The sequence below is a fragment of the Thunnus thynnus genome, chromosome 20 (assembly GCF_963924715.1).
Source record: "Thunnus thynnus chromosome 20, fThuThy2.1, whole genome shotgun sequence".
Taxonomy (NCBI): domain Eukaryota; kingdom Metazoa; phylum Chordata; class Actinopteri; order Scombriformes; family Scombridae; genus Thunnus; species Thunnus thynnus.
This window is the reverse complement of record NC_089536.1, coordinates 6,029,980-6,053,044: the sequence shown is the minus strand read 5'-3', so window position 1 is coordinate 6,053,044 and position 23,065 is coordinate 6,029,980. Positions and strand designations below refer to the sequence as shown.

General features: G+C 38.9%; 1 protein-coding gene across 1 annotated transcript; it reads right to left on the bottom strand.

Moving 5' to 3' along the window:
• Positions 1-49: 49 nt before the first annotated feature.
• On the bottom strand, positions 50-21,153 carry LOC137171940 (very long chain fatty acid elongase 6-like). The gene is made up of 4 exons (XM_067576142.1): positions 20,861-21,153; positions 14,416-14,547; positions 10,223-10,374; positions 50-6,296 (listed from the first exon to the last, which is right to left on the bottom strand). The coding sequence occupies exons 1-4, from the start codon at positions 20,953-20,955 to the stop codon at positions 5,866-5,868; spliced, it is 810 nt and encodes a 269-aa protein (XP_067432243.1). The 5' UTR covers positions 20,956-21,153; the 3' UTR covers positions 50-5,865.
• Between the last annotated feature and the right edge of the window lie 1,912 nt (positions 21,154-23,065).

Sequence of the window (23,065 nt, the reverse complement as noted above, 5' to 3'; positions counted from 1 at the left end):
TGAAATTCAAATACACTCTGTTCAATAAGAAAAAAATGAAATGAGGCCATTTTAAAACCAGAATGGATTTATTGGTAACATTTTTACATCAAAGCCCTTGAACAGTTTTTTTCCCTTCGGTTGCAGTTGACAGTAGAATCCACAGGGGTGAACACGGCGTGTTTCTGATGCTTTACAACAGGAATCATAATGAACAGACCAACACGAGGGCGCTCACATCGACCCATGACAGAGACAGAGACAGAGACAGAGAGAGAAAAACAGAAGCAATAGTTTTGGCACACATAAGTACACATAATGACAATGTTTTCAAGTTTACCAGTGTTGCAACGAGTAGGCCTATCAGCTATCAAATCCTGAAACATTACAGAGAAAACATTTCTCACATTCTTTACTTAAAATGCCTTCTTAAAACAGTATTCAGTGCTGTTTTATAGTAAAATACAGGTTTTACAAAAGTGGAAGAGGTACAAACAGCTAGTACAGTGCTTCAGGCTACACTGGCAACATGTTGGTGGTAAAAATCAGATTATTGAGAGAGGGGACAACTGATGTGTGCTGGTAAACTGAAACCAAAGCCTTATTAAAATCCTTTCTCAGAGCCACGCTTGCAGCAGGAAGGCAAGTTCGAGACAGATTTGGAGGCTGTCCTTCAAAAAAAAAAACAACCGACAGTAATTACAACTACATCACTGGACACACAAACAGTAACACACACACATACAATGACTGCGAGAGGACGAATGTAAACATCAGCTCCTCCACGACGAGAAGACACCGAGAGGCTGCCATCGATTGAACATACAGTAGCGGTCGGACACGACGGCGGAACAAACATCTTCACATGTTTGTTTGCGAGCCAGAAATTCCCTTCAGTGCACATTTGTAAGCTTCTGCTACACTAGAGTATGTGCTCACACAGATAACAGTGCAGTGGTTTCACCTATCAGCATCCGCTATAAACGCATGTCTTCATAAGATGGAGAAGCATCTTTTGAAATGAGCATAAAACACAGGATTTAAAGAAAAGAGGACGGTATGAAATTATGCTACACATAACACAAATTAAACACTTTTACCTAAAGCTTCTCTGGACATTACTACGCTCAAGAGTTTACAATTATCCTCCATCTCTTAAAAGACATAGCTGGTGATTTTCTATATTTTTCTTACTGTTAACAAATCTCATGCACAGAGCCAAACTGTGTGTGTATCTAAAGCCTGATATATCTTATTCCTCTGTGCTGCAGACCCCTGTTGTTGTTGTCCAAAAACTATTAAAAACTCTATCAGTAAGCCACACCGCTGCACTGGGTGACATGATCCTTCACCTCGAAGAGTTCGGGAATGTTAGTTTGTTTAGAAACGGCTCCAAAGACTAATAACAACAATCATGTTTTCAGTCTCCAGAGAGTAGTTCTGTGTAAGGCAGGCACACAACCTTTTGACATTGTTCTATATTGTCAATTTCTCAAAGATCTTCAGTACAGAGTCGAGTTGTTGTGACATGCAGCTCAACAAGCTAGCAAGTCTCTGTAAACAGAATCCACATTCCCGCACATGCTCAGTGGTGTCTCCCTTACACAGAATTACTCCCCAGAGACTGAAAATGTGATTTATTAGTCTTTAGAGCCGTTTCTAAACAAACTAACATGACCATGACCTTCGATTCGAAGGAACATGTCCCTAAGTGCAGCAGTGTGATTCACTGATGTGTTTTTAATATTTTACAGCACAGAGAAATAAGATGTATCAGCCTTCGGATACATACGGTTTGACTCTGCACATGAGATTTGTTGATAATAAGAAACAAATCACCAGACTGATCTTGTAACATTTAAGAGGCAAAATGGTGTCATGATCAGTTTGTCAGCAGGTATAAGGAATGTGAAAATGCATGTAAGCATCATTTGGATGGAAAGAAGAACAAATTAAAGCACAATTAAACTGCACATTCTAACACAAACACTGTTACATCTAACATGTACACTTTAGATCTGCTGGAGAATGTTATATATATTAAGAAAATAAATAGATTCTCCTTATTTACAATGGACATCTCCTGTTTTCCCTCTAAGCAGCTCACTGAGCGCATCACAAATGATCACAACAGCCCCGTTATTTTCTATTTAAGCGTATCATTTCACAATCAGCACCTCAGAATATGCGACGCACGTTAACGCAGAAGCATCACTGAATCTCTTGTGTTTTTACAGTCCACATTTTTTTTTTTTTTTTTTTTTACTACAATATATAAGTTGAATCAAATTATTGTTCAGTAATTACAAAGTCACCTGATCTACCCCGTGTGTATCTACAGTATTCATTCAAATTATCTGTACAGCACACAAGGAAAGGTTCAACACTACTGGGGAAGAAGAGCAAACACTAAATACATGTGGTGAAGGATGAGTATAATCACGTACATAAAATGAAGAGGGCAACCTGCTCCTTTAACTTAAGTTCAGGGGCCAGATGTATAAACAATGCATACACACAGAAACCATATATGCACCATTTCTGCACATAAAATTGTATTTTTAAAGCATAAAGTGCTTTAAAGGGTTGCAACTAACGATTCTTTTCATTAACTATTAATCTGTCGATTATTTTCTTGATTACTTGATTAGTTGTTTGGTCTAGAAAAGGGTAAAAAATGTCAATTACAGTGTTAATCTTTCATTTTGATCACTTTTTTGTGCTCAGTTATATTATTTTTACATTATTTACCTGTTTCTAACATCTGTTTCTGTTTCAATATAAGTGCTATAACTAGATCATTAATTAACTTCTGATGTTTGACGATGGTTTACAGGTGCTTTTGATGAATTGTACATATCATAAATAGCCACAGTCGAGTGTAACGGTCACACAACACGGCGATTACTCCGGTCGCCACAATCGGTGACACTAGGCTCCTCCTCTGCTGTTCTTTTCATTGAGAAGTAATTAAGCGCGTGTTTACGTCTATTTATGGCTAACTATGGGCGTGAAGTCAGGTTTGTACATGTAGGGTAATATAACAGAACTATGTGTAAACACGACAATCTGATGAAAAGAGCGTTAACAGAGTTTCATACATCTGGCCCCACGCTGTAAATGGCTGACACCACCTTTTAAAACACACTTTAAACCATGAAGGTGAGATACAGACTGTGAGTTGCTCATTGTTTTGTTATCAGGTGAAGTGAATAAGGCAAAATGTGCGTACAGTATGTAAACAGGATTTCTACATAAGGACAGAAGGACTAGAGCTTTAAACAGAAATGTTAAACATATTACACAATCCATTTCCTGGAGGCAACTTGCTCTGGGACGGCTTTCAGCTGAGGAATGTGTTCATTACTCAGATAGTATCATTTGAGAAAGTGCTTGTGTGGTTAAAGCAGACACTGAAACTCAACTTCAGAGTTTTTTTTTTTTTTTTAAATAACACCTGGTGAAAATATATCAGCCACACAGCTCAGCGACATGTGACATGACCACAACTCGCAGCTTATAAATTTGTGTGTAATATGTGTGTGTGTTTGTGTGGTGGGTGATTGTTAAAAACTAAAAAATTTGAGAAAACATTCAGTTATTTCATTCAGTGCTTTGTGAAGTCTTTGTTCCCTTTTTGGTAATCCTACGTTCACTATCCAGATAGACACAGATGTGCTGGGGCTAAAATGTGACGTGACGTTGGGGTGTGTGTTCACAATGTTTCCACAACATAACTGAGAGCAGCTTTTTCAAAAATACTTTCATCCATAAAACACCATTTGGACGTTAATAAGATCCTAAACGTAACTAACTTATGACTTATAACTCCGCTTCGGGGAGCTTTAATAGATAAACTTGTAGTTCATTCTCAGCTACAGGAAAATAGTAGAAATCAAATAATTTTCCAGGACAATACAAGATTTTCCAGGACATTTTTCCATGTGTTTTCCATGACTGGAGAAATTGTTCAACTGTTTTCCAGGTTTTCCAGGATGTGTGGGAACCCTGACTACTACTACTACCACAAATACTATTTAAAAAGTTCTAGTTGATGATTTTGGGGAATGCAGTTATTTTCTTTCTTTATGAAAGTGAGATAAGAAGATCGCTATCAGTTTCACATGTGCCGAGCTGGAGACAGGAAGTGGTTAGCGTAGCATAGCGTAAAGACCGGAGGCAGAGGGAGACAGCTAGTCTGACGCTCACTGATTAACATGTATCTTGCTTGATAAACCTGTACAGAAACAGAAATGTAAAAATGACAATTTATGGGTTTGTGGGGCAGTTATGTGCTGGAACTGTTTCTTGGTCGCGTGCAGCTTCCCCAAGTCTTGTCGCCATGTTTGGTAACAATACAGCACCTACTGTATCTGGCATCCAGAGATGGTGCAAAGAAGAACTGAGCGGATGGATAAACTCTTCTTGTTCATTAAGAAATAGTTCCAAAATGTAACTCCCCTTAAAGTTACAGATTGTAGTTTTTACATTTCTGTTCATGTTCTGGTTAAAAAATCAAATAAAATACATTGTTTAAACTTTTGAGGTGTTGTAGATGTTTAGCCAGTTTAGATGTTCAGTCTTTATCACAAACTGTATATAAAGATGGATGTAGTGAGGTGTGACATCACCCATTGGTTTGCACTGGAGCCGGTTTGAAGCCCAGAGTTGCAGCTTATGGTCGGCGCCATCTTTTCAATTTGGCGCCAGGACCTTCCAAATAAGGAATGTGTTTCACGCTCTGGAAACACACCTCGCTACCTCGGACCCAAGCTAACAGTAGCTCACTGGGAACACTGAACGGTGCACGCTTGGGCTAACGTTAGCTACGTTAGCTAAATTGTGCTAACAGGGCAGGTATAGTAACATCAAGTAACATTAAACTTAGTGAAATATTGCGACAATAGTCTGACTCAGTGCGAGTCCCGTAGACGGGGAGAGCAGCAGGTGAGCCAACTGTCAATCACAGCTGTCAATCAACACCCACACGGCAGACATCAAAGCTACTATAAACCTTCAAATCTCATTAACGGAGCAATAATTATCAAAATGACCACCAGAGCACTTATTAGAGGGTCTGAATTTAGCGATTGAGTCCATAATGACTCGTTGAAAAAACATTAATGACTTGGTATTTCTAGAGAGAAGTTGACACTAGCTGCATCTAGCTGCCGTCTGTGGAATTGCACTTTAAGGTAATTCCACAACGGCTTCAGCCTCAAGTCGTGGTAGTTGTTGCTTGGTCTTTATGCAAAGCTAAAACACATCCTGACTCAGCGTTAAGTACATGTCTGCACTTAACGCTGAGTCATTACTGATATCGATCTCTTCATCTCACTCCTAAAGAAAGTAAATAATCATAATTTCCAAAATATTGACCAATGCCCTAACAATTTAAAATTCACAAGTGCTTTTTCTAGTTCAGAGATCTTATGTATACATCAAGGATTCCCTTTTTTCATTGAAACATATGAAAATTTGTTAACCACCTCTGACAAACATTTGGCCCTCATATGGCTGTTTTTATATACTAGTCATGAGCGTATGCAGCCAAAGCAATAATTTAAATGCAGTGAGAACTATGTTAAAACATTGCATTCCTCCATCTCTTTCTTTAATTATCTTCCTACATACATTACTCCCAACTAATCACAAGATCATATTAAAATGTGCTCTGTCTTTCCTAATGCTGATGTATCATTGACGTATCATTGTTTTGAGCTACAGATGCCTATCAAAAGGTCGAGTGAAAATGTCATAACAAGAGGAGGATGCAGCAAACAGTTAACTAGTGCAGTTGTGACTCACACATTCATGGCCCCTCACTGTTGGTCATTTCTACTTATGGCACACTTTGATGTGAATGCAGAGCCCAGTACAAACATGCTACTCTGCCTTGGATCCTTTGTCCGAAGAGGAGCCCTTGAGGTATGTGTTGTAGAAGAACAAGGCAAAAAGGACCAAGTAGCTGAGGTACATTAGAGAACCCCACGCAATGTTGTCCACATAGGACGGACAGCGCACCTCATGCATCCAGTGGTACACTAGGCCCAGCACGGCTAGGCCCATCACCATCTGCATGATCTGGGTGGCCGTGATGATCATGGCGAAGGGACGAGGCACCCGCAGTCCAGCCGCCCGGGCTGCGTAGTAGGTGTACATGAAAGAGTGAACTAAGTAGTTCATGGTCATGAACCAGCCGCCGCCTGCCACCTGGTCCTTGTAGGAGTACCAGGAGTAGAGCAGCACGGTGATGTGGTGGTACCAGTGCAGGAAGATGAGACGCTGCTTCCGGAGGACGATAAACACTGTGTCACCTGGGAGAGACGAGGGAGAGGAAATCGTTCAGTAACACGGCTGGGTTTCTTATCTCGAAGGATAAGGCTGGCGATTTTCTATATTTTTCTTATTGTGAACAAATCTCATGTGCAGAGCCAAACCAATAATGTGTGTGTATTCAAAGCCTGATATATCTTATTCCTCTGTGCCGTAGACCTTTGTTGTTGTCCAAAAACTATTAAAAACACGTCAATGAGCCACACTACTGCACTGAGTGACATCATCACAAAGAGTTTTGGACACTTTAGATTGTTTAGAAACGGCTCCAAAGACTCATGATAGCGATCACTTTTCAGTCTCCAACAACAGAGGTCTACGACACAGATAAATAAGATATATCAGGCTTTGGATCAACACACATTATACTTGTAAGTAGGATGACTTCATCGTTGGTTTGGCTCTACACACGGGATTTGCTGACAATGAGAAAAATGTGGAAACACTTTTTTTTTTTTTACTGACTGAAATGAGAAAAATCTACCAAAAAGTACCAAAAATTACCATCAAATATCCGGTCATATTTGTAATCTTGTTTGCTTCTTTCATCAGAAAGTTCCTGCTTAAAAATCTAATTTTTTTTTACAAATTTTACACCATTATGTCTAGACAAAGTCCTTAAATGTCTGATTGCGTTTAGATAACATTTCACATTTGAGAACTTTAGCTTCTTTTGTTCAATAAAAAAATGAAGGTACTGAGAAAAGTATCGTATTATATCTGCAAAACAATAAAAGTTTAAACTGATACCCTCACATGTACAAAGTACATATTTCTACTTTTATGGGGCTTTACACTGCATTATCATTCATTTCAAGGACGTTTGTGCCTTTTTGACCCTGTCCTTTATATCTTAACATGAAGACTGTAAAAGGTGAATTTCACCTTTTTTTACAGCAGACATTTTGACTTGTCATAGTAGGAAAAGCACAACATTAACAATGGCTCCATTTTAGGGCTGCATCTAACAATTATTTTCTCTATTAATAGATTAAACATTTGGTCTATAAATGTCAGATAATGGTGAAAATGCCCTTCACTATTTATTAAAGCCCAAGGTGATGCCATCAAATTTCAGTTATAGTCACATAAGACAAAGAAAAGCAGAAAATCTTTACATTTGTGAAACTGGAACTAGGAAATGTTTGGCGTTCTTGCCTGAAAAATTACTTAGACGTTCAATAAATGATCAAAATAGTTGCAGATTAATTTTCTGTCAATGGCCTCCTCTGTTCCAGTTTCCCGGTGAAGCAGCTAAATGGAATTCAACCGTCATTATTACACCTGCTCTTTTCCTCACTGTAACATATCAAAATTCCTATCTGTAATAATGTCATTTCTAAGATCTGAGAACACAGTTTCACCCCTTAAAAGAAGTCTGACAGGTTAAGAAACTCAAGCAGTCAATCGGCTTTTAAACAGAAACCTCTGAGATAGTTAAAACTTGTTTGAAAGAGAAAATTAAGGTGAAATACATCGAAATTTACAGACCGTCTTCCTGGTTTAACTTTGACCTCCTGTATTTACCCATACTGTTTACCTGTGCAATGACTACCTACCTCCAAATAAAGTGGTTTTCTTAACCTGAACTGTTGGCTTTTTTACAACCCGTCTTATCGTCTGACTGTGTTGCAGTCATCTCGCCAAATGTTTCCAAATCTCTGGTGAGTGCAATGTTTGCCAAACCTACAAAAATAAGTCCTGATGTAATAAAGTAGAATTATCCGTTAAAAGTCCATCTGTATAGATAAAAGTAGGTCTACTACAGTTCATATCCTGTCGTAAACGAATGGCCTGATCAGTAGGACGATGAAGACATCCTTCCTGTCTGCAGCTGAGGAAGCATCGTCTGCTTCAATCATGCACTAATGGAGTTTTCTTGCCACTTCAGCATCTGCCTCCATTTCCCAGAGCAATCAGCTCTCTGTCGGACAGAACAGGCTATATTACCCTGCAGACACAGAGATAGCATCCCCACCCCGAGAACCAGCTAAGATAACTGTTTACTGATGGATTTACTGGAAAGTTTAAGTGCTTTAAGGAACATACCTCAAGAGTAAAAAGATTTGGTCGCTCAAGGTTAAAGTTTATGACTGTCTAAGCATGTAAACGCCCTGTAGGTCTCATGTAAGCGGCCTTTTACAGTCTGTGACGTTACTGCTACTCCTTCTGTTTCAGGGAAATCTAATCTACAATGGATTTCAGTTAAAGTCCTTTTAGGTAATTATCTGACATTACCTGGAGGTCTGTTTAAGAATCTCATCTTGAATTGTTCCCAGTAAACATTTAAAAGATGTGTGGATCTTGAGGTTAAGAGTGGGCTAAATGTAGTTGAAAAGTTAATGATATTTTAGACGCTAGGTTATATATAACTGGTGTTTTCACAGCATTTCAATTACCCTATTTCAACATGTATTCAGGCCCTACGTCACACTGGAATATCGCCATTTAAAAGCTGCAGAAACAATGGTTATATTTAGGGACCGAGCCCAAAAGGAAGAGGACTACTGTAAAACCCTATTGTTTGTTTGTTTCTTTCTTTATTATTATGTCACTTCAGACCTAAATTTGACCCCCTAAACATGCTCAAAAACTCACCAAATTTGGCACACACATCAGAGCTGGTGAAAAATTTGATAAAATGTAAAAACTTAAACCCCAAAGTGCCAAAATGTGCTCTCTAGCGCCACCTATGTAACTAAAATGGCCACCACGGCCTGTAGGAATGTCGTAGAGATATCAAACCAAAACTAAATTATTTGTCTCATCAAGACCTACAAATCATACACTGACACCCCTGACCTAAATCCAACAGGAAGTTCACAATTAGTCTTTTTAAGACTTTGCCCCAATTTTGGACCCTGAACAAACACTATCTCCTCCTCTGAGGACGTTAATGGTATCGGATTCAAACTTTAATAGATGACTTATGACACTACGCTGAAAAAAGTTGCCAAAAACTTTGTAATAACTAGAACGGTTTGGATTTTATAAGCCCTGAAAGTTGCAGTGCCACATCATCCTTACAATGTAAAACAATGGGGAGGCATGACCTTTGTGTCAAACAGAGGCTTCTGATGTCTAAACTGTAAGTCTGGCCACTTTCAAACCTGTATCAATGGATTTGCCACAAAATTCCTACTAAAATACGATTTTTAATGTAAGATTTGGCCAAAATAATGGGATTTATGAGGAGATTTTACAAAAAGCGTACTCTAAAACCCTCCTCTCCAACTGCTCCTGGTGATGTCACTCCCTCAGTGCTGTGAAACATTCCGCAACACACACTCATTATAAAATCACAGGAGGAGCAAGAAAAGACTTTAAAACTCACACTCTAATATCTCAAAAACAGTAAAAGATAGAAAAAACATGTAAATTCAAGATTTGTAGGTCAAAGTCTCGTGACTCATTTAAAGGTCAAATGAAGTCTGTATCTAAAACTATGTGGAAGCAGTAAATGTTCAAAAATATGTGGGTTCGCTCACACTCTCCATTCAAATATATGAGTATTTTTCTGTGTCCAGCTGCAGTTACTTATTGTCTCTACACACCTGACAGTACACATGTCAATCAAACTTTCAAAATAAAAGCACACTACACTTGTAAGAAATCATTTTCCTCATTTTTAAAAAGCAAAATTATCTGATCCCGACGGGCCAGAGTGCGAGGTCCCGACCAACGCTTCTTGCAGCTTTAATTAAGTTTAACATCTATAAAAACACTCACTTTTCAACCAAATTTAGCTTCATTTTAACCTTGACATCAACACGTCTTTCAAACTTGTCAGTATTACTTCAGCAACTACTGTGTCTGTGTGTAATGCTGCTTTAATGATGACATATGTACATCATCTACCCCGGCCAGTACAGACAACTATATCAGGAAAGATTGCAGGAAGTCTTACCCAGCTCGGGTGCCTTGCTAAGAACAAAGGCGTAGGCCCAGAATTTGCTGACGGGGGCGCTGTAGAAACTGTTGTCACACACCGACTGTTTGAAGCCGCTGGTTGTGAGGACGTGCATCATGTACAGTCCGGTCCTGACTGCTCCTATGATACTGCAGAGGGGAAAGACACCATGCAAACACATTAGCATACAAAACAGTGATGTTATTCATCATTAGTGGAAACAGCAGACTGGGTCAGTTTGCCATGTGTACTGTTTGATGGAGAATACACCCCACAGACCCCACTTTTTTTGAGCCTTCAAGAATCCTCTTAAAACAGTGTCTACCTTCCTGAACTGAAAACTGAATGTCCAAAATGATTTTATTTCTCAGATTTAACGTTTGTGCTTCTATGATGCTGCCGGTTCACCTGATACCTGCAGTAGAGTGCATAAACTGTGACCACGTTACAAAACTTTGGACACATTTGAATTCATAGCGAAATAGGTGTTGTTTAATTTAATAAAGTCTCACCTTCCTTAGTTATTCTTGCAATTTAACAGGCATTTGAAGGTTACCTTGTTGTCAGCAGACAACAGTATCACCCTGAAGGCTTTTCACAACAGTTTTAATCATCCGATACATTAGTTTTTATCACTATAGGAAGAACAGTCTCAGTGTGGAATTCTGTTGTGTTAGAGTGGAAATTCACTAATTTTACACTGTCACAGTGTGTTTAAAGCTGTAATATTTAAGAATTATGTATTATGTATATATCAGTTTAAAACGTTAGACGTCTATATATTGTGTTACAGAGATATCTACTTAAGTTAGCATGCTAACCAGCTTGTAATACCACTGGTACCTCACCACTGGCAATAGTGAGTCACTGTAGGGTCCAATCTGCCCTAAGCCCAACATGAGAGGATGAAGAAGTAGCACTTCCTCTTCTAGGTTAGATTTATTCAAGCAAACATTAACTCAACGTTAGCACTGAATTGATATTGCTATCATATTTAGTTAAAGTCATAGTTTGCTAGCTAACAGAGCACTGATAATACACTATTGATTCGGCGCTAACATAGCGTAGCGTAACATAGCGGGCACCCGAACTTTCTGGTGATACGCTGCCCTCATCTGATTTGGAGTGTGGAGTATGAATTCAACACTTCTTACATATTGTACTTTTAAAAAGTGTTGGGAAACACTGCTGCTTCTTCACACTACAAGTTTGGGTTTGAAGTTAGAGAGAAGTGAGGTCAGCAGAGCTTTGTATCCCGCTCAAGGCTACATTAGCCGCTACTAGCATAACACACCCGAATCTATGACCAAACTGTTGGTGATGGAGGTGCATTGTGGGTAATGTAGTCTTGAGGAATACATGGAAGAAAAAAGATTATATCTCTGGTTCTGCTGCATCGATTATGATCCTTTTTTTAAAAGAAATCTGAAAAAATCTGTCCATCATGAGTCTGATGCTAAATCGGTGGAGCGCTCTTTTAAAGAGTAATAATTCTGTAGGGGCTGAAAATGAAAACATCCCATTTCAACGGCCTAAAAACTAAACCTTTTTACAGCACACGGCACTGTTTCTCATAAAAACACTGCTGAACCATGGCGGCAGTACATTCCACATGTGCATTGTTCCCGTCTGCAACGAGCCACAAAGACTCAACATTACTCATCCCTGTAATGGCAATAAAACTCTCTAAGAGCCCTGCGGTCACAGTATACCGTAATCATAGTTTTTATCTGCGCAGCAATCCGAACACACTTGAGAACTTGAGAGGGTGGAAATGACTCACAAGGATTAGCTGCATTCTGCTAAGATTTATATTTTTCAAGAAGTTTACCCATTGATTTTAACATTTGTAATATTCTAGTTTAGCTCAAAGTTATTATTGTTTTGTATTTTTCATCAGTTTCCATTTTCATTTCATTTTTGTTTTCAATTCAGTTTAGTTTCAGTTAGTTTCCTGAGTGGATTTGCTCGTTTCAGTTTCCTTTTGACTAGTTTCAGTAATAGTTTTATGGGGTTTTTTTTATTATAATTTGGGGCGTATTTGTCAGGGGAAAGATTTAAGAAGTTCAGACTATGTTTTACAATAAAAACTTTGTGAAAGCAGTTGACTCACAGTCATGTGTGAGACATCCTGGTCTTAATAAACCTGCATCGATGCCTCCTTGTGCTTGATGTGTTGACAAATTTGACCAAATTGACAAAAACTAAAGACATTTTCTGTATATTTTTATTTTATTTGTCAGTTAGTTTTGTAAGTCAACTATTAATTTAAGTTAACTATAATAACCTCGGTTTAGCTAAGACTTCTCTTCGTTGCTCTGCAGAAAACATTCAACTAAAAAACTATGAATGGAGTCGCTGTGTGCAGTTTAAAACGAGAGACTCCCTCCATCATCGTTATTGTCTCGATACGTCCATCAATGTTGAATCCAGGAAATATTCTGATTTTCAAATCTGTAAAAACCATTGACTGTATATAAATATGGACGACACGTCTCCACTTCCTACCGCTACGCAAAAGTGAAGCAAACTTTCTCCTTTCCGGGAGCTGCCATCTTGCTTGAGTGACGTCATTCAGAGCCAGAGTCTGCGCTGTCAATCATGATGTAACACCTCATTTTTATATCATCAAATAGCTTGATAAAAACTAACTTATCAGAAAAAATGAGCACTTGGACAAACATTAGCGTGAGAAGAACTACCTAAAATGACAGAAAGCATCTTTGGGAAAAATTGATTTGACATGTACTGGAGGGGACGTCCATATTTATATACAGTCAATGATAAAAACCAAACCTCTATGGATCAAACTGTGGGCAATTCCTCTCATCCTCACTCTAATACGGATTATGTTCATAACAGTTTCTAAGGTCGTGTAAAGTCTGTAGTGCTACAGGAAAGACAGGAAAGATACCCAGTAACCAGGACAGCCAGTCTTCCAGTATCATGTCCTGTATGCATGACAGCTGAGGGGTGGAGAGGCCAGGTTGTGCCCACTGCTGTGGGATTAAGATTAGAGGGAGGGCTCAACGCTCAGGACAGAAGCCAACTGGGTCACAATCTCTACAAACTCTCCTGGCAGCGATTACATTTCAGGCGCCACATTTGCATTTTTGTGGATTTTTTTTGTTTGTTTTGTTTTGCTTTGGACGCAAAAGTAGCAGCTGCTTTAAATATGAAAGTGTGGTTTTCAAATGGTAATTGGATTTCACATAAATTACATAATTCTCCAGGGTATTACTGTAATCCAGGTTCTCTCATATAATGACAGGTAAATAAAATATAGACATCTAATTCAAAAGGGCTTAAGTGAACTCACAGCAATCTATAAAAGCTAAAAAATAACATCAATCAGCATCATAGAAGTACATTTTCCCTGAGGTGAGACACACGATGAGTGTTTTAGCTTCTGAGATGTAAAGATAATTTTTTTTCCTGTAAGTTGACAGTACACAGCTTCAAATCCAGGGAGGAATGTGTCTGGTTTTCTCAGAGCACACGCTCTCTCTCTCCCTGAACTCACTCGACCCCGCTGACATCGACCGCTGCGGAAAACGTCATCGAGATTCCGACGGTGCGATATTAATTGTAATTGAGGAAACAATTTTCTCTGAATTGTTTCAACGCTGCGATAACATTACAAGATGGATCGTGCACACAGGAGCATTTTTATAATATCTTAAGACAACAGTGAGCTTCAGATTTTGTGCATATAAAGTCTGCTCCATAAAGAAATGACTTACATCTAAGTTATGGTTAAATCTTCGGTAACATTTTCCCGTTTACAGACACAAACTGCTCTCCCCTCAGAGGAATGAGACTAAACTTTGCTTTTCACACCTCCAAATTATTTTGTGCTCCAGTAAACAGGAGAGAGCTGCAGGTCACCTTCACACTGCTGCATCCTTTGTTCTCTTGTTAAACCTTCATACAATAAATGTTTGGTATCTTTGTTTGATAAATGATTTAAATGATCAATGAGAACCTCTTTACTGCAGGTCCCCCTATTAAGCTTTTTTAAAGTAGTATATGAACAGTTACTAAATGGAATAAATGGTTTATGACACACTATAATGTAGTTATAAGCACCTATTATACAAAATATACATTAATAAACACTTATATCTGCAAACAACTACATTATAGTGCATTATATATAAGATTTACTGATCATTTCTGCTGTCACTCACCTGAAGATGGCCAGGCTGAGTGACCACAGCACTAGCGGGCGTCGCAGGTTCAGTTTTGGTCTTTCTCTCATGAAGTGCTGACCGCCGAATACGAGCGCAGCATACAGGCCACAGAACATGAACGACTTGCTCCTGTAGAGGAGAAAACACACACCGCAAATACGCTCATAAACACAACAGAACAGACTGATAATTAACACAATATTTCATGTTGTATCACCTCAGAACCTGCAAACAATATGTGTTATTTGTAGCGTAGAAGGAATGAACAAAATAACACAAACACCTAAATATAAAATACAGGAAAAACTCACAATATCTTTAAAAATACCTTCAGTGTTTATAGACTGTATGGTATTATTATGGTGTTGTATTAAACTAGAATATCGCTTCTCCTTTATTGTAGCCGTTTACTTTGGAGCCGCAATTATTTGTCAATTAATTGATTAACAGAAAATATTTTGATAATTGATAGTAAACAGATTATCTTTGGGGTTTTGGACTGTTTCCGGACAAAATATGACATTTGAAGGCATCATTTTTACACACTAGGATATTATAATTATAATTTTTCACTATTTTATGACAATTCAGAGATAATTTACCAAATAATTTTATTAATAATGAAAATAATTATAAGCTGCAGCTCTAGTATGCTCTGATTCATAGTCTTACATGTTCTTTGATCTGATAGTTACTCATTCTTTAAGCAAAACAGTTTCATCGACGATTAATTAATCGATAATGAAAACAGCTGCAGCTCTATTATACCTGTGTGTGATAGGTTTACAGCCTCCAGGAAATGAATCAACTAATCAACCTGCTTGATGTTAATCTCAACAACACATCCTTCTAAATCTCAACAGTGCACATCAGCTCCTCTGTGACCTTCGTTACTTTGCATTATATTGTATTACTATTAATATTTTAACATCTATTGTGCTCTACACTTTTTATTCTATAACATGAAACATAGTCAAAGCACAAATTGCAAATGTAGTACGGCTGCAACAAACAATTATTTCCATTATCAATTAATAAGCAGATAATACGTTTTGTCTATAAAATGTCACAGAAATGCTCGTTATAATTTGTCTTGTTTTGTCTGACTGACATGTTCATTTTACTGTCTTATGCTGTACCGTAATGTTTCAAATCCTCACATTTGAGAAGCTGAAACCAGCAAAAGCTGTAAATTGCAGCATATAACACCTGCAAACTTGTGGAAATTTTACTGATAAAACTACAACTGAAAACATGTTTACATAGTAAATATATATATATATATATAGAATACTGGCTATTTGTCTTACAAGTAACCAAATAAAGGATGACAGACGATGACCTCTCCTGTCATCCAGCCTGACGTGTATGTGTGTGCTGTACTTTGAACTCCATCAGGCTACAAAAAGAGGAAGAGGATGACTTCCCCCTAACAAACAGCCCTGTTAAATCACCCTAAATCACCTCAGTCAGACCCTGACACACAAGATGATGATACAGATGTAGTGCTGTTGCATAAGAATATTACACAATTAGGGTGAACGGACCAGACCATTGCAATTAAAAAACAAATATGACATGATGTGACTGTCTGCAGACCGGAGCTGTTTGTCTAGTTGCTACACCTTGTACAGATGCAACATATTGTTTTCTTTTAACTCTAGATTAAAAAAACACCTCTTTTATTTCAGCCGCTCTGGGAACTAGCAGTTTACTTATCCTCGTTTGTAATCATTGCAAAAGATTAACAGAGATTAGTCGTTGACACACTGACCATTTAGAGCGCCACGTCCGGGTGATGAGGCAATTTTAACTGGGCACTGCTCCTGCTCCGGCTTATCGGCAACCACTGATACCATTTCAATTACAGCTGGCACCAAAACATGTGGTGACAGAACAGAAAAGGTCGACTTCTGAGCTCAGGCAGAAACGAGATGAAAGTTAACGCGTGCGTCACGAAACTGCTGCTGCAGCAAAAAGTAAAAATCCTGTCTTTACCTACAGTCAATAAAGAGTCTGTGTTTGAATTACATCTGTGAGGCTGCGCGCGTGTGTGTGTGTGTCAGAGGTGGTTCGGGAATAGAGCAGATGACTAATCCAGATTGGCACAATACATATTAGACTGAGTAGATGCTGCTGTTGCCGCTGCTTGACCCAGTTAAGGCTACAGGGGCTCCTGATAGCCGATGCCAGTCTGTCCCTGCGAGATGCAGAAAAACCTGCATGAAGCAGCAGATTCTCCTGGTGGGAACTGAAGGTGTTAAATATTTAATAAGGCTGCAGATAATCATTATTTTCCATCCTCAGTTAATCTGTTGAGGGTTTTTTTTTTGGATTAAATTAATGATTGTTTAATCTTAAGTGAGTCGCTGTCATTTATATACTGATGGTGATGATGTCGGATGTTGGTCAAAGTAACAAAACTTGAAGGTGAACGTGTGTAAACATGCTGCCTTCAAGTCAAAAGTCAGGGCTTCAGCCTGCTCTTAACGCAATTTAACCTTTACATCGTCCTCATGATGATGTCACAAACAGCCTTTGCTGCTAAGGTTGTTGATAAGATTGGGGTTAAGGGTCTCATTCAAGGGCACCTCAGCAGTGGTGATGAGGGAGGGTCCAGCAGCCCACATTTATCCTGCTGGTCCAGGGGGTGGGGGGGTGAGGGGGGTTGAACCAGCGACCCCCTCCAGTCACAAGCTCACTTCGCTAACCTTCAGGCCTCCACTGCCCTATATATAAGAAGTCAAATCTGACTACTATAGTTTGTTTAGCCTTCGGAGGCGGAGGAAGCTTCCTGAGGCCGGCCAATCAGAATAGAGTGGGCTCATCAGGAGATGGGCTGTTACAGACAGAGGCTGAACTGAGGAGGAGGAGCTGCATAAAGGACCAGTTTAACATTAATAAGGAGTTTTTAAACTGTAAATCATGCTTCAGAATAAAAATATAGACCTGGAAATGACAGTTGCTGATTCATTGAACAAATCGTTGCAGCTCCAGGTGAAACATTTAATGCTAGCATTCTTGCGCAATAAATTACAATTAACTAACAATGAATCAGAATTACGGTCTGTTGCTCCATTACCATGTTACCCAACAGTGCACTAGTATCAGATTGACACCCAGAACCCACAGATAGCTGAGTTATCAGTGCATCTCTAATGAAGACCACCTACACTTCTTTAAAATAAAATATAACCTTTTGGGGAAATAACATCCTGCCAAAAGGTCATCTGCTAACTAACTTATCTAAATCCTGAAGATGAGGTGTGTCTTTATCTGGGTGGATTCAGACCTGCAAAGAAATAAAGAAGGAATTTGACTCTGGTGTTCAGTAGCTCTTCCAGGAACGAGAGATATCTGAGTGTGTTTGTGTAAGACTGACGGAGAGTGTCGGGAGAGCTAATGTTGCAGGATAAAAGGTGTGCGACTCATTAATACTGCCTGAAAACAGGAGCTGACGGGCAGAGGACGCCTCCCTCTCTGAGTAACGCAACGCTGGCTCCTCTTTAATTACTCCCACAAACTCTGTCAGTGTGTGTGTCCTCTAAAAGTTGACACTGGATGTCTCGTCTAGAGCTGCAATGAAAACAATCCATTAATCAATTAGTTGATAGGCAGAAAATTAATTGGCAACTATTTTCACAATCAAGTATTTGCTTTAATCACTTTTAAAGCAAAAATACCACAAAATTAACTTATTTGAGCTACTCAAATGTGATGATTTGATGCTTTTCTTTGTTATATATGACAGTAAACTGAGTATATTTTGGTTTTCGACTGTTGGTCAGACAAAACAAGACATCTGAAGACGTCACCTTTGACTGTGGGAGATATTAACAAGACATTTTTCACCATTTTCTAACATTTTATAGATATGATCACTCTTTTTGTCATTGTGTTTTCTTCTGATGTGACGTTATGTGTGTCTGTGTTGCCTTCTGTCTTTGAGAACATCCAGAAACATTTTGTCGACTACTTGTTTACGTCACGTCTACGTTTGATTCTTGTGTTGTGATGCGTCTTCATGTCAGACAATCAACTCCCGTCCCCGTACTGTTGAATAGTTAATTATCAGTGAAAATACCAAAGATGGAAATAAGTCTGGCAACGTCTGATATGTTGTCAATAAACCTACAATAATCATCCCTAGTCTGATCAGATTCATAATACACATTCATTGATCTGATATTTTATCATTTAAATCTTTATTTTGCCAATTTTAGACCGCAAAGTTCTCGTACGGCTGTTTGCCTTTAGAGAATATTTAATATTGAAGATGTTCGGTTTCTTCTGTTAAATGAAAAAATAAGAGTTTGTATAGTGTTGTCCTTTTGTTGAACAACAAAAAATGTATCTCATTAATTAACAGTTCTGATAATCAATTAAAAATTTATGAATTATTCACAAAGCAAAAATGCCAAACATTCAGTGTTTCCAGCTTGTCAACAGGGAGGATCTGCTGCTTGTTTGTCTGTTTTACTGTATTTACTGTAAATATGATACTTTTGGCTTTTGGACAGTTTGTCAGACAAAAAAAAGGAATTGCAGATGTTTCTCTTCTTCTGCTTTTTTTTTTTATATATATTAAATGACATTTTATTGACAGAAGCATCAAAAGAGACACCTGAGCTCCCCTATGAGAGGGCCGAGCTCCACCTGAGCCGCTGCTGCAATTTCCTTCCTTTATTGCCTAAAAAGTTAATCTAACGAGGTAGATTTATGATTAAAACGTACAAACAAATGTGGAGCTGCAAAAGTAAGTTAATTGTTTTTGTCATCTAAGCAAAAATGCCAAAAAAATGGTTGGTTGCAGCTTCTGAAATTTGGGAATTTTATGGTTTTCTTTGTCATACGTGACAGTAAACTGAATGATTTTTGATTTTGCACATTTGAAGACGTTACCGTTACCTCTACGAAATCATAGCAGGCGTTTTTCACTATTTTCTGAAATTTTATAGACAAAATGATTAATCAAGAAAATAATCTGCAGATTTATGATGAAAATAGGTGCAGCCCTGGATAACTGTAGTGTTTCTTGCGTAAGGATTGTGTCACCTGGGGGGGGGGGGTCTACTTGATCTCACGTTTTCATTGGTTGCGTCAGAGACGGACAAGAAGTTTCAGGTGTATTGGGTAAGTGATAGCAGATAAGGTGTAGGCTCAGTCAAGATGTTTAAGTACTCCAGCTCGAGGTGTGTCTGAATGGCTGAACATCAGACCCTCCTTTTATGGCAACTTTGCCTTTACAGCAAAGTTACGCCACTACTCAGCAGAAGGAATGCTGAAGTAGGTCCAAACATTACACACACACACACACACACACACACACACACACAGGAAAAAAAACACAGCCAAGCTCCCCTGCGATTATTCACTTGTAACTCTTTCAGGTGTCTAGATTTTTTTTTTTTATGCTGCTGTGTGCACAAATGTGGAAATTTAAGCTGGTTTGGAGGAGAAATGGGATGCGTCTGGCTGGCGCTGCACTTTCTCCTGAGCTTTATGAGTCTTCATTTGACATCTTAATTCGTTCTGTAACAGCTGTATTAGGTTTCAGTCTCGCACAGCTGAATCAAAGTGAAGCTAAAAGAATGTGGTCTTACTGGGTTTCCCTCGAAGACTGCTGGGTGAGGGATCACTCCCTCTCTCTGCAAGATGTTTTATTGGACACTGACAAAGGTATTTTTTGAGAGCAGTGATTCCACATTTTTGCTTTCTGTTTGTTTCGGTGACATCATTTGTGCTGCACATACTAGGCCACCTTTCTATTTTCATGTTTTAAAACAACAGTCAGGTGCCCGTATGAACAGTGAAAGAGGTTTTCCTCCTGTCCATACTGGCTGTTAAAAGATCCCCTTCAAATGTGCTTTCAATGTAAGTGATGCAAAATCCAAAATGTGTCCACACAGTCATTTTGTGCAGAAATGCATTTAAAAGTTGATGTGAAGCTCATATGAGGCTTCAGCGGTCTGAGTTAGTCACATCAAGTGGATATCTGACACATTAACAGTCTTTTTAGCATTAAATTCAATTGTTATTAAAAGGCTGTTGTTCAGCATGTCTGGCCTATGGGAGCACAGATGAAGTCATGTCGTGCATCCTCAAGGACGTTTGAATAAAAGCGGGTAAAGGGGGGGTTTCCCCTGCTTCTTAAGCTGTCTTTGGCTGATTGTAAGTGTTTTTTTTTAAGTGAGCTGCGACTCATTAGTGTGCATTATAATGTAGGAAGATGTGAGTCATTAAAAATAACAAAACAACAACGTGAGGCAGACAGACAGACAGACACCGGGTCCGCATGGCGAGCAGCCCTGACAGGACATGCAGTACAGACGGAGCCCCCCACCCACAACTGTCTACCGGAGAGGAGGAGGAGGAGGAGGAGGATATATTTTCTACTTCTTTTTTGGCATTTCTACATGCTAATATTTCCTACTCTACTCACCAGTTCTCCTGCATCCATTCCAGGGCTCGTCTTTCGTCGAAACGCCGCTCGAAATCGTACTCCGCCAGCGGGGAATTGAGCTCACTCTCGTTCATCTTTCCTCGGATTTTCTTCCTCCGGGTTCCGGACGTTTCTGGAGGGGTTTTTTAAGGGGAGAAGTCGATGTGAACAGGCCCGCTGACAGGCTACAGTCTGACTGCGGCTCGTTTATCCAGCTGATATTAGCTGGATGTCACCGAGAGGATGCGGTGCCAGATGCACTTCCCCACTGTCACTCACTGTGATGTTAGCTTTCAAGCTAGCTAAAATCAAAAAATGCGTTTCCGGTTACGGCTTTCAAAATAAAACCTAAACTTTGAACTCAAAGGAATCAATAGATGAATCGATCAAACTATAGAAACCTGTTTATATGTGAGTAATTATTTATTTCAAAATTTAATTAGATGCACCATCTCGTTTACGAGGTGGTTGTCAGGCACAAAACATAAAAGTTGCAACATTTAAACAAAACAAAACACATCAATTATAATAATGATAATACATCACACAATACAACTACACAAAACAATCAACATATTGACATTAACACGGACATACACATAAGGGCTCTCACACACATCTGATACACGTGTCATCTGTTCAAAGAATGAACGAGAAATAAATGAGTAGATCAAATAACATTATGTCAAAGTACTGAGTCTACTTATCAACTAAAATGAGGTTAAATACAATCAAAAACAAGAACAAGTAGATTTAAGGTATACAAATGAAGAAGTCTTGAAGTCATGGAAAGAAGTAAGCGATCAGAGTGAGTTAGGCCAATTATTTCAGTCTCCCAATTTCTTTAACAATTCTAGGCACAATTAAAAAAAAAAGGTTGTGTGAATATGATGATCTGAATGGAACTAAAAGCTGTTTTAGGTCATCGAGATAGAAACGTTGCAATACCAAAGTACCTGTAGTATTAAAAGTAGTATACTGTATACTGTGTATATAGCGCTATACCTATATGTACAGTAGGTGATTTCGGGGGGGAGGGGGGGTGCACCCTTGTTAGCAAAATGACCACAATGCATCCCCCTCGTTAACCTGCCATCCCCCCTCTCCATCCCCTAGTAGCAGAGAGAGTGCAGGGGCAGAGGGGTTGTTTAGTTGAATATATTAGTCTTGTCTGCTCGACTCAATGATCCTTCATCTGACTGAGGTTTGTGCAAGTTAGAATCTATGACCCCGACCGTGGCTCTGAAATATCGGTGGCCTGACTGTGCTGTGTATTTATAAATCCATGGTGCTGTCCATGGTGCTGAAGTAGCGGACGGATTTTAATTTAATTTAACTTTTTCTCTCAGTCCCACCCTTCTGTCAGTTTTGTCTTGGATCTATAATATTCTCTAAACTATATACTACAAATACTCAATTCTATACTGTAATGTATCGTATATACTATATAGAGTAGTGTCACCTTCATGATCAAAGTGACAAGTAGGAACAAGTAGTTATGGAAGAGCGAGAGGATCATAGAAACACACTGATGGCTATAGTATTCCTATAATATTCCTTTAATATTTCTATCATCATTCAGTAGCATCTGTGCCACTGAAAATATACCCCCAGACCAAGCCACCTCCGTTACAAAATATTTTAGGGGAGACATGACTACAGATATAGTTTTTACTATAGATGTTTGGTGTAATCTGGGAGTGGAGTAGGTAATATGACTGAGGAAATTAACTTGAACTGACTGCACCACGCTCAGCTGCTACAGTTACAGTTCATTTGAGGTCAAGTTTGTACTGTCAAAACTATGGTGTGTTCTGAAAAATAAGCAAATAAGCAGTAAATGTCCACATCCTGTGAACACCATGTTGAACTCTGTCAATATTTCTGAGATTTTACAGACTAATTAAGTACCAATCAAGTACTCAAAAAAAAAACGAATCATTAAGTAGAGCCCTAAAATTAATTCTGAAAGGTAAAAGCACCTATTTCCGGTTTGTCTCGCGCTAAGCACTCCAAGCTTGACTTAGTGAGAGCACGTTCTCTTTCTTGAGCGCGCGGTGATGGTGGCGTATGGGGGGGCGGGGCTTATCTGTGACGTTTTTTCATCTGTTGAGAGCGTTAACACTGCGAGCGTTGACCCGAGCCGCTCCCACACAACAGCGGCTCCAACTAAATGAAGGAGTGAATGTATTAATTGATTCTGTG